Source organism: Diabrotica virgifera, chromosome 10 (genome assembly GCF_917563875.1).
Source record: "Diabrotica virgifera virgifera chromosome 10, PGI_DIABVI_V3a".
NCBI classification, from domain to species: Eukaryota; Metazoa; Arthropoda; class Insecta; order Coleoptera; family Chrysomelidae; genus Diabrotica; species Diabrotica virgifera.
Window position 1 is genome coordinate 133,132,237 of NC_065452.1, and position 17,088 is coordinate 133,149,324.

At 31.5% G+C, this 17,088-nt stretch overlaps 1 protein-coding gene across 1 annotated transcript in view; it reads left to right on the forward strand.

The window, feature by feature from the left end:
• The window catches only part of LOC126893413 (mediator of RNA polymerase II transcription subunit 30-like), a 44,115-nt gene that overhangs the window by 15,256 nt on the left and 11,771 nt on the right, over positions 1-17,088 (forward strand). Inside the window, exon 3 of the mRNA XM_050663563.1 lies at positions 7,249-7,457. Within this exon, the coding sequence (XP_050519520.1) occupies positions 7,249-7,457 (209 nt within the window). The remainder of the gene's footprint in view (positions 1-7,248; positions 7,458-17,088) is intronic.

Sequence of the window (17,088 nt, forward strand, 5' to 3'; positions counted from 1 at the left end):
ACAGTTGTCTACTGAAGATACTGAAGACAGAATTTAGATGAACTTATTTTACCAGAATTTCCCATTTTGTCGTTACAACAGATTAGAGATTTGACTATTGGAATCTACCAAGTAAAACTTGCACCCAGTTACATTCAAGATAAATTACAGAGAGAAAACATTGAACATTTTACATTTCAAGCACTTTTAGAAGAACAGGGTCTTCTTAGAGCTCGTGTTTACTCTAGATTTCGTCAGGCGACTAAACATCAATTATGGATAGCTTTTCAACCACTCCATCTAGAAAATGACGGTGACAATATACCAATCGACGGCTACTACTGCACTTGCAAAACTGGTGCACGAACTGTTGGATGCTGTGCTCATGTTGCAAGTGTATTATGGTATCTAGGGTATGCAAGGCATGACGCAATTGTAAGGTATCCATCAACACAGTTATTACATTCTGTCTTAGACGCTCCTAATAGAGACGTGCATTTGAATCAGTAATTGTTGACTTTTTGAATACCACAACTTGGTTTTCAATTTTTTTATATATATTTTTAATAATTAATGACAACATGGATTAGGCCTAATGGGGAAACCATGCAAAAAAACGCGCCTTGCATTTTACCTCAATGGTGGTGGGGAAATGAAATGCATTATTTAATCGAAATTAGTTACAGATTTTATGTATACTTACCATACATAAATAATAAAAAATGATTAGTATTGCACAACATTTACACAGACGAACCACTCACTAATGAATGCATTATTTAATCGAAATTAGTTACAGATTTTATGTATACTTACCATACATAAATAATAAAAAATTGATTAGTATTCCACAACATTTAAACAGGCGAACCACTCACCATTGATAATTTTTAACGAACGCCTATGTAATAATTAAATATTTGGTGAGAAGTAGGAAAGTATAAATAGTTTCACTAATCCGCTTTTAGGACCCGCTGGGCTTAAGCTGCTTTGAATAGCACCCTGAGTAATAGTGATTGTATCTGACATTTTTATGAACTCCCAAAATATGATTTTGATAAACTTTAATTGCAATTTGCGCCGTAATTAATCATAATTAAGAGTTGGCGCAATGATAAGATTTGATCGTTAATTTAAAACGAATCTATTCGTATAAATTTTATTGAATTTGAGTGACATTATATTTTCCATAAGATGTGTGCGATGTCCTTTCGGGAAAACTTTTAGAGAACTATTCGGCAGCAAATATTTCTAGGGGATTTTTTGTGGGGATATTTTGTCCAAAAAAATTTGTGGGGATTATTTGTCCGGGATCTTTTGTGGGGATTTTTGTAGAGGGATAATTTGTGGGAATTTTTTGTCCGGGGATTATTGGTCCGGACCCCATTTTATCAGTTATCGGTACTTACTGTATGTTCTGAATATATTTTTCTAGGGCATTTTAATAGTGTATACTATTTTTATTCGTAATTACCACAGTTTAATATACATTGTTTTGTCGTTTCCATTTCAGAAACCTATTTTAAGGATGATTTCCAAAGTCTAAATCAAAATGTCAAAACAATGTATTTTAAATTGAAATTATCCCCAAATAATTCCCAATAAAAATACTAAATAATACTGTATATCTGGTAAAAAATAGTAAATCATTTTGTGCATATTGTTCTGTATAGGGTAAGTCCAGGATAGACTGCCACAAAAAAACAAATTTCTCCTTCAGGAGACTTTTTATTCAGATATTTGAGAGTCAATTAAACTGTTTAAAATATATTTATTTCTTTGAAATCATAACAATAGAAGTATAACTTCTTACGTGCGTACAAAGTACACACACTCTTTTTTTATTGTTAATTTAGTTTTGTTTTAGTTAAAACACGTCATGTTAAATATTAAAAGCGTATATTTTCTTTGTTTCTAAAGATATCAGGTCATTCAAAAAACAAAATGTTCACAAAACATAAGACTACAGTACCATTTCGATGTATACCCATACCCCATATTTATACCTCATCCTCCCTACAGGATGTCTCAAACTTAACACACAAAAAAACATTTTTTTCTTCCACCCGGTATAAGTTCAAAAAAGAAGTTTGAGTAAACCTTTGCCCAACTGTGGAAATACCAAAGAAAAATCGAAAATAATAAAAAAAATTTAGCAGAATGCGTTAATCTGTTCACGAAAAAATCAACTCTGAAAATGACCATACTTTTTGGGTGATGCATAACTTTTGAAACTATGTGTATAAACTGACTATATTCTGTGACATCTATCGTCAAACGTAAGAAATATTAAGCATGGTCTTCACCTAGTATGGCCATCTATCCCGGACTTATTCTATTTGTTACTAAAAAACTTTTACTTCCCTATAAATTAATCATTGTACATTCCAGTGTTATGATTAATTTGATGATTAACGAACAAAAACAACTATAAAAAATCAATAATTATTGCTATTTTCTTATAATTTAAAGTTAATTTATGATGAATATAGTGAATCTATTTAAACAAGTTTGAATAATTTTAATTTTACTAAAATGGATTATACTCTGTCCACTTCTGTGACAGAATCAAAAGATACTGAAGACACTACGAATAGAAAAACCTCTGAACAGGAAACTACAGATTATGATACACATTCAGGTAATCTGTTTCAAGACAACTTTATAGGTGCGGCTCCGTCTAAAGCTATTAGAAGTACCACAGAGTCAAAAGATACTGAAGAAACTACAAACAAAAAAACCTCTGAACAGGAAAGTACAGATCATGATACACATTCAGGTAATCTGTTTCAAGACAACTTTATGGGTGCTGGTCCGTCTAAAGCTATTAGAAATACCACAGAATCAAAAGATACAGAAGATACTACAAACAAAAAAACTTCTGAACAGGAAAGTACAGATTCGGGTAATCTGTTTCAAGACAACTTTATAGGTGCTGGTCCGTCTAAAGCTATTAGAAGTACCACAGAATCAAAAGATACAGAAGAGACTACAAACAAAAAAACCTCTGAACAGGAAACTACAGATCATGATACACATTCAGGTATTCTGTTTCAAGACAACTTTATAGGTGCGGGTCCGTCTAAAGCTATTAGAAGTACCACAGAGTCAAAAGATACTGAAGAAACTACAAACAAAAAAACCTCTGAACAGGAAACTACAGATCATGATACACATTCAGGTAATCTGTTTCAAGACAACTTTATGGGTGCTGGTCCGTCTAAAGCTATTAGAAGTACCACAGAATCAAAAGATACAGAAGATACTACAAACAAAAAAACCTGTGAACAGGAAAGTACAGATTCAGGTAATCTGTTTCAAGACTTTATGGGTGCTGGTCCGTCTAAAGCTGCTAAAAGTGCCACAGAATCAAAAGATACTGAAGACAGTATAAACAAAATAATCTCTGAACTCATAACTACATATCATGATGAACATTCAGGTAAGTAATCTGTTTCAAAACAACGTTTACTGGATATTGTATTGTAAGTTATTTCATTATTGTAAATAATGTCACTTCTTTGCGTTTTTGCTTCTTTCACCGATTTTGTATTCTCCATTATTTGAAGATGACCCCACCAACTGAGTTGCTTTCGTATATTCCAAGATTGACTCGATTTCCAAATCTCTTACTTGAGTGTTCCGTAGTCCATCTCTTTTGGTAAATACTCAAACTCATTTGTGTTATTTCATTTCTACTGCCTGTATTTTACTTTTTTGTCGTTCTGTTAGAACCCAAGACTCACAACCAAATGTTAATACAGGCCTATATATTGACTTCACATTAATTTTTGTTTTTCTAGTTATTTCATTTTTATTTATGAATTTATTGTTCATTGCATAGTATAGGTTCATCGTTTTTTGGATTCTATTATTAATTTCTGTTTCCTGTCTTCCGTTGTCTTCTAAATCTACGCCTATGTACTGGAAGGTTCGGGTTTGTTCTATATTTACTTTCCTATTTTTATGTTTATGTTTTCTTCTTCATTTTCTCCTATGAACTGGTTTTATTTTTATTCATTGTCAATCCATATTTTTTAGTACTTCATTCTATATTTCTTTGTAATTGTTTCTCGTTTTTGGCCAATATGACGACGTCGTCAGCGAATGCTCCTTCTGAAATGTCTATTCTTCTTAAATTTCTATAACCCACATGCATTTTTCACTTTTACATTACATTCTTTAATTATCTCATCCATATTATGAAGAGTGTTGGACTTAATCCTCCTCCTTGTGTCAAACCCTCGTTTGAAGTAAATGGCTTTGATATTCTTTTTTTGACGGATAACGTAATTCATATTGTTGTTGTAAATATTCTTAATTATATTCATTTTGTTACTCAATACTTTTCTTTAATTTTTTTTGTCTTGGCACTGTGTCAAAAGCCTTTTCAAGGTCTATATATGCCATACACATCTTTTTCCTGTTACTGATATTTTTATATTATTTGCTATTGGTAAATACAGGGTGTTAGTAAATAAGTATGAAAAATTTTAAGGGCTAATTCTACATGCAAAATTAATGCCGGTTTGCTTTATAAATATATGTCCGCAAATGCTTAGTTTACGAGATACGGGGTGTTGAAATTTTTATTTCAAACTACCAATTTATTTATTGCTCTAAGACCAGTTGAGCTATGAAAATGAAATTTGGTGAGTTTTAGGAGGTAGTTATTACGCATTTTTTGACATACAATTTAGTACTTTGTATTCATCATTGGCGCGCCTACGGGTAATGGTCTGAATTTTTTTAAAGAAAAGAATAGTACGCCACTGAGATATTTCGAATTAAAAATTATTTTTAAATTACACGTCTAATTTATGATAAAAATCCTTTCTTGACTTTTTTTCATATGGTGCACCGTTTTTATGCAGAAAAATAAAACATCTTGACGCGTATTTTTCATTTTTTGATTACATTATCAAGAAATATCCATAATAATACTAAACTGGAACAATAACAGAAAATATTTCTAATAAGATTTTAACTAGGTGCAGAGCTACAACAAATGTTAAAAAGACTTCCTTTAGAGGTTATAGAAGAATTTTATATTCATCATTGGCGCGCGTACGGGTAATGGTCTGATTTTTTTTTAAGTGAAAAATAGTACGCCACTGAGATATGTCAAATTAAAAATTATTTTTAAATTGCTGGTTCAATTTACGACAAAAAATCTCTCTTGCCTTTTTTCATATTCGGCATCGTTTTTATGTAAAAAAATAAAACATCTTAACGTTTTCAAAGTATTTGAACTAAGTTTCTATGCATATGGAAACTACCTCGAATACTTTGTAAGCGTTAAGATGATTTATTTTTTTGTATAAAAACGGCGCCTCGTATGAAAAAAAGATAAGAAAGATTTTTTGTCGCAAATTGAACGATGAATTGAAAAATGATTTTTAGTTTGACATATCTTAGTGGCGTACTATTTTTTTCTTCAAAAAATTCAGACCATTACCCGTACGCGCACCAATGATGAATATAAAATTCTTCTGTTACCTGTAAAGGAGATCATTTTAAACATTTTTGCAGCTTTGCACCTAGTTGAAATCTTATTAGTAATATTTTTTGTTATTGTTGTAGTTTAGTATTATTGTATTGGATAGTTGTTCTTGATGATGTATTAAGAAATGAAAAACACGCGCCAAGATGTTTTATTTTTCTGCATAAAAACGGTGCATTATATGAAAAAAAGGCAAGAAAGGTTTTTTATCAAAAATTAAACGTGGAATTTAAAAATAATTTTTAATTTGAAATATCTCAGTGGCGTACTATTTTTTTCTTTAAAAAAATTCAGGCTATTACCCGTATGCGCGCCAATGATGAATACAAAATTCTTATTTGTATGTCAAAAAATGCGCAATAGCTACCTCCTAAAACTCACCAAATTTTATTTTCATATCTCAACTGCTTTTGGAGCAATAAATAAATTGGCAGTTTGAAATAAAAATTTCAACACCCCGTATCTCGCAAACGAAGGATTTGCGGACATATGTTTATAGAGCAAACCGGCATTATTTGTTTATGTAGAATTAGCCCTTAAAATTTTTCATACTTATTTACTAACACCCTGTATATGATCATGGGCCGTTTCTGAATCCGCTTTGTGATTCTTCAATCACAATTTTTCAGGTTTTTTTTTCTTTTGTTCAGTATTTTTTCGGATATTTTCATGGCAGTACTTAAGAGTGTTATGGATCTGTAGTTTTTGCAATCCGTTCTATCGCCCTTTTTATAAATCGGTACTATCTGAGCCTTCTGCCAGTCGATTGGAATCTGTTTTTCTCTCCATATGGCATTAAATATCTTTAGTAATAACTCTGTTGCATTTTGTCCATTTTTTTTATCATTTCACTTGTTATTCTGTCGTACCCTGGTGCCTCTCCGTTTTTCATTTCTGCAATTGCTTCGTGCAGCTCATTTATGGTTATAAGATCTACAATATCATCTTCTATTTGGTTCAACACGCTGTTCATTATTTCGTTTTCTTCTGTGAGAATTTCGCCAGTTTTATTCTTTATGTTTTTTATGACTTGAATTTATTCTTTTCTCATTGATTTTAAAACTCCATAGAACAGTTTCTGATTCTTTTCACTGTTTGTTTCCATCTTTTCTCCAAATTCTGTCCATTTGTCATTTTTTGCTTTTGTAACAAATTCTTTTACTATTAATCTCCTGCGTTTTTTATATTCTTTATCTACTAATCAATAATGAAGTGTAATATCTAAGTTCCTGGCCTAAATTATTTTCTTTATAGAGACTATTTAACCTAGCAAACCAGTTAGGATTGAAAATAAAAAAGGCAAACAAAAACAATCTTAAAACAATAATACTTGCTCTTTTCTTTCAATTTAAAGTTTGCATAATTTTCTAAGAATAATCTAAGATTAATAATTCTTTAAACAAGTTCGAATAATTTTATTAGTACTAAAATGGGTTCTACTGCGTCTACAAGCTACTAAAAGTACCACAGATTCAAAAGATACTGAAGAAAGTAGAAACAAAAAAACCTCTGAACCGAAAACTACAGATCATGATAAACAACCCGCTAAGAAAAAAAGGAAGAAGTGTTCAAAACATTCAGGTAATCTGTTTCAAAACAACTTTTATTGGATATTGTGTAAGTTATTTCATTAGTGTACTAAATGTTTACATTGATAAAATGTATTTGTAAATGTGAGTGACAAGCTTAACTAAGACCTGCCCTGTATATTGTACCGATGTTGAAAAACCAAATGCCAATAGTAACAACATATTCTATTTTTCCAGAATTTGCTCCTGCTTTGAATCACCATGAAATGCCTCAACAAACTCCAACAGTTGCTCCAACACCTCCACCAGTTCCTGTTCAACAGCAACAACAACAACAGCAAGCCAAAGAGTTCAATACTGCTTCTTTGTGTAGATTGGGACAAGAGACTGTTCAAGATATTATTAGTAGAACACAGGAAGTATTTCAGACCTTGAAACAGATTCAGGTTAGTAGATAAGTTTTTTTTATTTATTTTCTTCTACCGATGGTGATTTATCTCTTGCTATTTTGACCACACGTGTCTCCCCAATTTTGCTTTTGTGGTTATTCCATTCTTTTTTTTTCTATACAGGGTAGCGAGAAAGTATGGAAACACGGTAATTTCTCGGAAACCGCTTAAACGATTTTTATAAATTTTGGTGGGTAAGGGTGTTTTAATGCGACCGATATTACAGTGGTAATTACATTGTTGTCAAATCTTCCATTTTTCTGTAAATCTGATGAACTTTTTTATTTTAAATGAAACAACCTGTATATTTTTTGCGTTTTGAAATCTTTAAGAAATACTGATTATTTTTCATGATATATTCCCTATACATAAATGCCATAATTTCGGTATATATTAATAATAACGTAATAACGTTTAAATAATAATAACGTATAAACGTTTATTTTCCATGGAAAGTATCCCCCATTCGCAGGGGGCCGCGCCTGATAGAAGAACTGACAAAAAACTCCCACAGGTAAACGTTTATTTTCCATGGAAGTATACAATTAATAATAATACAATACTATACTTACATCACTATACAATAATTTAATTTAATATTACATTCATTTAATTGTTCTGTACTTTGTTCAAGGTAAAAAAACAATAGTGCCCATTAAAGCAGTGAAGTTGAGCATGTGCCAATTTTTTTTTATATTGTTCATTTATATTGAGCTTACATTAAATTTTTATTTAAGCGATTAAACAATTTTAAAAACTTAACAAATCTATTAAGTTTAAGAATTTTTTTTATTAAGCGATTTTAATTATTTTAAGAATTCTGTTAAAAAAAATTGACATAAAAAAAATCTACAAAGGAGAGATATTTCATGCTTATAACAATAGATGCTTATATTTAATCTGAATCTATTAACTTTATTTATTAATTGGTTTCAAAAAGGTGGCTGAACATTTGCCTGTGATTTTGTTTCAAGTACCTACTAAACAATTTCTTAATCATTTTCAGGGAATTTATAGTGATTAGGTATGTTTTGTAAATTTCAGGGATTAAATTGTAGATTCTTCCTTGTAAATACTCAAAATTTCGTTTCTTTACAACATTTAGTCTAACACAGGACTGTGCTCTTGTTCTTGTATTGTAGGTATGCTCTAATGGTGTAAGTAAATGTTTATTTTTGTATAGATTGGTAATTATGGTAAGAATATATAATTGTCTTGTATCTAACGTTTGATATTCGCTATATAGATCATTAGTAGAGTATTTCGAAGGTCTATTGTAAATAAATTTCAGTATTTTTCTCTGGATAATGTCTAATTGGTTTAGGTATCTATTTACAACTCCACCCCAACTAAGGATTCCATAACGTAGTCGCGATTCTACCAAAGAATAGTAAATAACCTTTAGATGATGGATATCCAGTATGTTACGTAAATATCGAAATTTGTACAATAGACATCTCAATGTTTTACACGTTTGGTTTATGTGTATATCCCATCGTAGATATGAGTCGATGTGAACTCCAAGGTATTTTTTATTACTTACTGCATTAATATTCAGATTTTGTATTTTTATAAATTTATAATCTGGTAGACCTCTCTTATAGCTTTTAAATGGAACATAAACCTTCTTATCCATATTTAATGTAAGAAGTTTGTGGTTAAATATATCAATAATTCTTCCTAAGTCATGTTCCATTTTTCTCTTTAGTTCCATCCACGTATCTGCAGAGTACAAAATTGCGGTATCATCTGCAAAACTTAGTATATCACCTTCAGTGCGACAAGTAAGGATATTATTTATATACATTATAAATAATATGGGTCCTAGTACAGTCCCTTGTGGTATACCAAAATTTATGTTTCTTGCACTACTTAATTTCCCTGCTAACCGCACTCTTTGATATCGATTTTCTAAGTAGCTTTCCATTAAGTTAAAGGTGTTTCCTCTTATACCCATGTCTGCCAATGTTTCTAATAGTTGTGAGTGACTAACCGTATCAAACGCCTTTGCCAGGTCTAGGAATACACAGGCTGTTGGTGTACTGCTGTCGACTAGGTTGTAAATTTTGTTTGATAGGTACGATATTGCATTCTCCGCGGATACTCCTTTCCTAAAACCATATTGTTTATTTGATATTAAATTATATTTTTCTAAGTATATTACTAGTTGATATTTTATAGTCTTTTCCAATATCTTACAAAGTGAAGTGATTAGTGAGATTGGTCTGTAATTGTTTATTAACTTTTTATCGCCTTTCTTATGAACGGGAATCACCACTGTTTGCTTAAGTTGTTCGGGCCATTTGCCGGTAGAAAATACATTATTTATTAAATGGGTAATGGGACCAGTTATTACTTGTGATAGTTCTTTAAGTACTTCAGATTTAATACCATCTATTCCTGGTGCTTTGTTCGATTTTAAGGAGGCTATAATCTGGGCAACGTCATTTTCATTCACAGGTGATAAAAAAAGGAGTTTATTGCAACGTTTCTCTTTGGTGGTTGAGAACAGGGTTTTATTATTTTCTGAGCATATTATGTTTCTCCAACTTTTGAAAAATATTCATTGAATTCCTCAGCAATATCATTTGGATCGGTAATAGATTGGCTTTTTGCAGTAAGTATTTCTTTTATATTTTGAGTATTAACATTTGCACTGTTATAGTTATTCACTATTTTCCACACATTTTTTGAAGACTTGTTATTTTTCATAATTTCTTCTTTAAAGTAATTTTTTCGTTGTCACCTTAATAAGTATGTTCAATTGTTTACGGTAATCTATGTATGCTTCCTTTTTATCTTCATTTGTTGGCTCATTTATGTGATCTTTATACAGTTTATTTTTGAAGTGAAAACTTCTTTAGGGACATTGTGCGATTTTTGGATTGGGGAAAAAGCATTGAATTCGCGACCGTCATTGCGACCGTCATCGTGACCGTCATTGCGACCGTCATCGCTTATGCTATATATTATTTGTATGTATATATAAATTGTATAGAAGTATTTAAATTTAAAATAAATGTAAAACCTATTTTAGGATGGGGAAAAAAGATTTATTTCGCGACCGTCATCTCTTCGACGAAATAAATTTTGTACGTATATATATTATGTGTATCTATACATAAATTGTATAGAAGTATTTAAATTTAAAATAAATGTAAAAACTATTTTTCGATAGGGAAAAAGGATTTATTTCGCGACCGTCATTGCGACCGTCATCGCTTCGAAGAAATAAATTTTTGAAGTGAAAACGTCTTGAGCGTCGTTGTGCACTTTTTGGATGGGGAAAAAGTATTAAATTAGCGACCGTCATCGCTTCGAAGAAATAAATTTTTAAAGTGAAAACTTCTTGAGTGACGTTGTGCACTTTTTGGATGGGGAAAAAGTATTAAATTAGCGACCGTCATCGTTTCGACGAAATAAATTTTTGAAGTGAAAATTTCTTTAGGGACGTTGTGCACTTTTTGGATGGGGAAAAAGTATTAAATTAGCGACCGACATCGTTTCGACGAAATACATTTTTTAAGTGAAAATTTCTTTAGGTTGTTAAAATAAATTTTTAAAGTGAAAACTTCTTTTGGGGACGTTGTGCACTTTTTATATGGGGAAAAATTATTAAATTTGGATGGGGAGAAAGTAATAAATAAGCGACCGTCATCGCTTCGACGAAATAAACATTTGAAGTAAAAACTTCATTAAATTATCGACCATGAAATAAATTCGTGGAGTGAAAACTTTTTGAGGGACGTTGTGCACTTTTTGGATGGGGGAAAAGTATTAAATTAGCGACCGTCACTGTTTGACGAAATAAATTTTTAATGTGAAAACTTCTGTAGGGACGTTGTGCACTTTTTAGATAGGAAAAAATATAAATTAGCGACATTTATCGCTTCGACGAGATAAATTTTTGAAGTGAAAACTTCTTTAGGGACGTTGTGCACTTTTTGGATGGGGAAAAATTATTAAATTAGCGACCGTCATCGCTTCGACGAAATACATTTTTGAAGTGAAAACTTCTTTAGGAACGTTGTGCACTTTTTGGATGGGGGAAAAGTATTGAATTAGGGACCGTCATCGCTTCGACGAAATAAATATTTGAAGTGAAACTTATTTATGGACGTTGTGCACTTTTTCGATGTAAAAAAGTATTAAATTAGCCACCGTCATCGCTTCGATGAAATCAATTTTTTAAGTGGAAACTTCTTGAGGGACGTTGTGCACTTTTTGGATGGGGAAAATATATTAGCGAACCTTCATCGCTTCGACGAAATAAATTTTTGAAGTAAAAACTTCTGGAGGGCCGTTGTGCACTTTTGGATAAGAAAAAATTAGCGATCGTCATCGCTTCGACGAAATAAATTTTTTAAGTGAAGTGCACTTTTTGTATGGAGGAGAAGTATTGAATTAGGACCGTAATCGCTTCGACGAAATAAATATTTGAAGTGAAACTTATTTAGGGACGTTGTGCACTTTTTCGATGTAAAAAAGTATTAAATTAGCGACCACCATCGCTTCGACGAAATAAATATTTGAAGTGAAAACTTATTGAGGGACGTTGTGCACTTTTTGGATGGGGAAAAAGTAGTAAATTAGCGACCGTTATCGCTTCGACGAAATACATTTTTGAATTGAAAATTTCTTTAGGGACGTTGTGCACTTCTTGGATGGGGAAAAGTATTGAATTTGCGACCGTCATCACTTTGCTGAAATAAATTTTGTACATATATAAATTATGTGTATGTATACATAAATAGCATAGGGCATACGCATCGCGTATATCGTATATGATATAGGTATAGCACTTCTTTTAGGATGGGGTAAAAGCATTGAGCTCGTAATTTATATACTATAAGAAGTTTTCACTTCTGTCGGCACTCCCACGAGTGCCTTTAATTTTTTTTATTTTATTTTATAAAAAAATTGTTTTAACAAATTATAAAAATAAATTTTTTTCGGCCCGGGTAGACATTATTTTAGGTTCTTTGGATTATTGGGAACAAAAAAGGTCTTTTGTAATTTTCCTCAGAAGTTAATCGTTTCCGAGTTATGAACAATTTAAAACTGAAAAAAAAAATCGAAAAATGACGATGTTCTAGGTTCAAATAGACAAGCAAAAAATATTATTTTTGGAACTACTATGTTCCTAAATTTAAGTGATTTTGTCTTATTTCATTTTAAAACATTATTTTTTAGTTGTTAATGCAGCGCCCGATCGCCCGTCCTCTCATATGAGCTTCATTAACCATTAAAAAAACAATGTTTTAGATTAAAACATGCCAAACATTCTTATAGGGATCGGATAGAAGAAGGTGTGAGCTTGAATTTAGGTACTTCCTAATTTTAAAAATGATTTTTTTACTTGTGTCTTTAAACCTTAAAAATCGTAATTTTTCAATTTGTTTTCAGTTTTAAATTGTTTATAACTCGAAAATGATTACCCGTGTTGAGCTGCCCCCCCCCCCCACTTGCAAAAATCAAAAAACAAATAGCCCTGATTTATGAGCTATTTATGAGCTTTCATATTCCGCAAACTAAAAATTTTGAGCTCGTTCCACTGAGCAGAAATTTAATACTTTAGTGGGGGGGAGTGAGGGGGGGCTGAGTCAGCCCCCCCCCACTACTTAAAAATAGGAATATAGAATCGGTTTTTGCGGCAGAATTACGAGCTATTTATGAGCTCTTGAAATTATATAGTTTCGATTTTTGAGCTCATCCCCTTCTCCCCCAAACTACCCTTTAATTGATTTAACTTAAGAGAAAAATGCTGAGAAAACTTAAAATATATCGTATTGCGGATATAATTCCTATAGCTTATATACTCTAAGAATAAACTATTAAATCACGTGCATTTCGATTATTGAGCTACAACCCCTTCGCAAGAAAACCACCCTATCTTCCCGGCTTAAGAGAAAGTTGTACTTAAAATGCATTAAACATTAAACTGATTATTTGGCGACTAAATATCATTGAATTATTTATAAGCTTCCAAATTACGCGCATTTAGATCAGTAAATTGCAATTTATTTTGTATAGTGCAGTCACTGAAGGTAAAAATCAACGATTACCTTCAATTTCGGTGAACCTTCATCGATTTTCACGAAAATTGGTCAGTGGTTAGAGGATACGTCAAGAAACAAAGGTGACATGGTACCACCTTGCGCCTTTACCCTGAGGGTGGATACCGCCCCTTCTCGGGGGTGAAAATTATTTTATAAAAAATAACTGCACAAATCAATAAAAGAACAAATTAAAAGCAAAATTTATTGTATAAAGTTATTAAAATAAGTCATTATTAAAATAAGTCAATACTTTTTAAGTTTTTAAAGATCAAAGATTTTAATTATTCGTGAAAAAAAATGCATGTTTTGAAGCGGTTTTTCATAAATCACTGAAAAACTGTAAGTGTTTACAAAAAAAGTTAATAGTAGTTTAATTCGTATAGCTTATATTCTAAGAATAAACTCTTAAATCACGCGTCTTTCGATTATAGAGCTACAACCCCTTCGCAAGAAAACCATCCCATATTCCCGGCTTAAGAGAGAGTTGTACTTAAAATAATTTAAATTAATTATTTGGCGACTACATATCGTTTAATAATTTATGAGCTTGCAAAATATACGCATTTCAATTATTGAATTGCCATTTTCTTTCTATAGTGCAGTCACTGAAGGTAAAAATCAACTATGGCCTTCGATTTCGGTAAATCTCCATTCATTTTCACGAATTGACAATAACAACTTGCGGTTTTAGCCTGGGGTATATGTCACCCCTTCTCGAGGGTGAAAATTACTTTATTAAAAATAACCCCACAAATCGAGAGAGGGACAAATTGTAAGCAAAATTTGTTATCTAATGTTATTAATAAATCAATACTTTTTGAGTTATTAAAGACCAAATTAATATTTTAATTTTTGTGAAAGAAAATGCATGCTTTAAAGCGATTTTTCATAAATAACTCAAAAACTGTAAGTTTTTACAAAAAAGTTTTCATCACTAAAATTGATGCTAATAAAAAATATAATAAATTACTTACTTGAAAAACCCTTTAATGTTAATTTAAAGTAAGTTATTGGTAATTAAATGTATATTTTTTTCTGCGACTGTTCAAATCTAAGGATTCAAGCTTAAATAACGGGAAAGAGATGCATTTTATAACACTTAGGTACTAAATACTTGTCAAAGTACTTAGAAATACCTATCAAAAATGAGCTCCAGAAAAAGTTGATAGCATCAAAATCCGCTCACCAATTTTCGTGAAAATGAATGGAGATTTACCGAAATTGAAGATCATAGTTGATTTTTACCTTCAGTGATTGCACTGTAGAAAGAAACTGGCAATTCAATAATTGAGATGCGTATATTTTGTGAGCTCATAAATTATTAAACGATATCTAGTCGCCAAATAATTAATTTAAATTATTTTAAGAACAACTCTCTCTTAAGCCGGGAATATGGGATGGTTTTCTTGCGAAGGGGTTGTAGCTCAATAATCGAAAGGCGCGTGATTTAGGAGTTTATTCTTAGAATATAAGCTATACGAATTAAACTACTAGTAACTGTTTTGTAAAAACTTACAGTTTTTCAGTGATTTACGAAAAACCGCTTTAAAACATGCATTTTTTTCACGAATAACTAAAATTTTTGATCTTTAATAACTTAAAAAGTATTGACTTATTTTAATAACTTTATATAAGAAATTTTGCTTATAATTTGTTCTTTTATAGATTTGTGCAGTTATTTTTTATAAAATAATTTTCACCCCCGAGAAGGGGCGGTATCCACCCTCAGGGTAAAGGCGCAAGGTGGTACCATGTCACCTTTGTTTCTTGAGGTATCCTCTAACCACTGACCAATTTTCGTGAAAATTTATGGAGGTTCACCGAAATTGAAGGTAATCGTTGATTAGTGACTGCACTATACAAAATAAATTGGAATTTACTGATCTAAATGCGCGTAATTTGGAAGCTTATAAATTATTAAATGATATGTAGTCGCCAAATAATTAATTTAATGCATTTAAGTACAACTTTCTCTTAAGCCGGGAAGGTAGGGTGGTTTTCTTGCGAAGGGGTTGTAGCTCAATAATCGAAATGCACGTGATTTAATAGTTTATTCTTAGAGTATATAAGCTATAGGAATTATATACGCAATACGATATATTTTAAGTTTTCTCAGCATTTTTCTCTTAAGTTAAATCAATTAAAGGGTTGTTTGGGGGTGAAGGGGATGAGCTCAAAAATCGAAACTATATAATTTCAAGAGCTCATAAATAGCTCGTAATTCTGCCGCAAAAACCGATTCAATATTCCTATTTTTAAGTAGTGGGCTGACTCAGCCCCTCCCCCCACTAAAGTATTAAATTCCTGCTCAGTGGAACGAACTCAAAATGTTTAGTTTGCGGAATATGAAAGCTCATAAATCAGGGCTATTTGTTTTTTAATTTTTGCAACTGGGGGGGGGGGAGGCAGCTCAACACGGGTAAAATGATTAACTTTAGAGGAAAATTACAACAGACCTTTTTTGTTCTCAATGATACAAAGAACCTAAAATCATGTCTACTCGGGTCGAAAAAAAAAAGATTTTTATAATTAAGTTTAATTTTATTTAATAAAAGCAGTAACTCCGAAATTATGGCATTTAGGTATAAGGAATATAACATAAAAAATAATCAGTATGTCTTAATGACTTCAAAACGTGAAAAATATATAGGATGTTCTATTTAAAATAAGAAAGTTCATTAGATTTCCAGAAAAACGGAAGATTTGACAACAATGTAATTACCACTATATTATCGGTCGCATTAGAACACCTTTACCCGCCATAATTTATAAAAATCATTCAAGCGGTTTCCGAGAAATTATCGTGTTTCCATACTTTCTCGCTACCCTGTATAGTGTTCATTCGTTTATACACTTTACGTTACATTGTCTTCTAATGTCTTCACTCCTCTCTCGGTCTCTCAGCGTATTTCCTGTAATTCTTCTCAGTACTCTCATCTCTGCCGTTTCTAGTAGTCTTTATTTTGGTGCTGTATTGGGTCTTGGTTCTGATGCATGTGTCATTATTGGTCGGACACTGACTTTATAACTCTTGACTTCATGTCAGTGTCGGTTTTGTCACATAGTGTTATTAAGACATCCTTCCAGTCTATTTGCTTTTTGTACTTGATTTCTCACTTCTTTGTCCAGGTCTCCATAGCTTGTTAATGTAATTCCAGGGTATTTTATTTCCATTACTTGTTCAATACTGATACCATCAATTTCTATTTTACATCTGGTTGATTCTTTAATGATTACTATTGTTTTAGTTTTCTGTGATGAAATTGTCATATTGAATTATTTTGCTTTTATATTCAATCTGTGAACTAATCTTTGCAGACTATCTTCATCTTGAATCATCTAATATTGTGTCGTCTGCGTAACAGAGTATTTTTACTTCTTTGTTTCCCATTATGTATCCTCTTACTTTGTTGACACTTTTGATTATTTCATCCATGATCAAATTGAAGAGCATAGGACTCAATGAGCCTCCCTGTCTTATTCCGCTGCCTATATCTATAGGTTCTGTAAGTTGTCCATCTATTCTGACTTCCATTTTGTTGTTTTGGTAGATGTTTCCAATGGTTTTT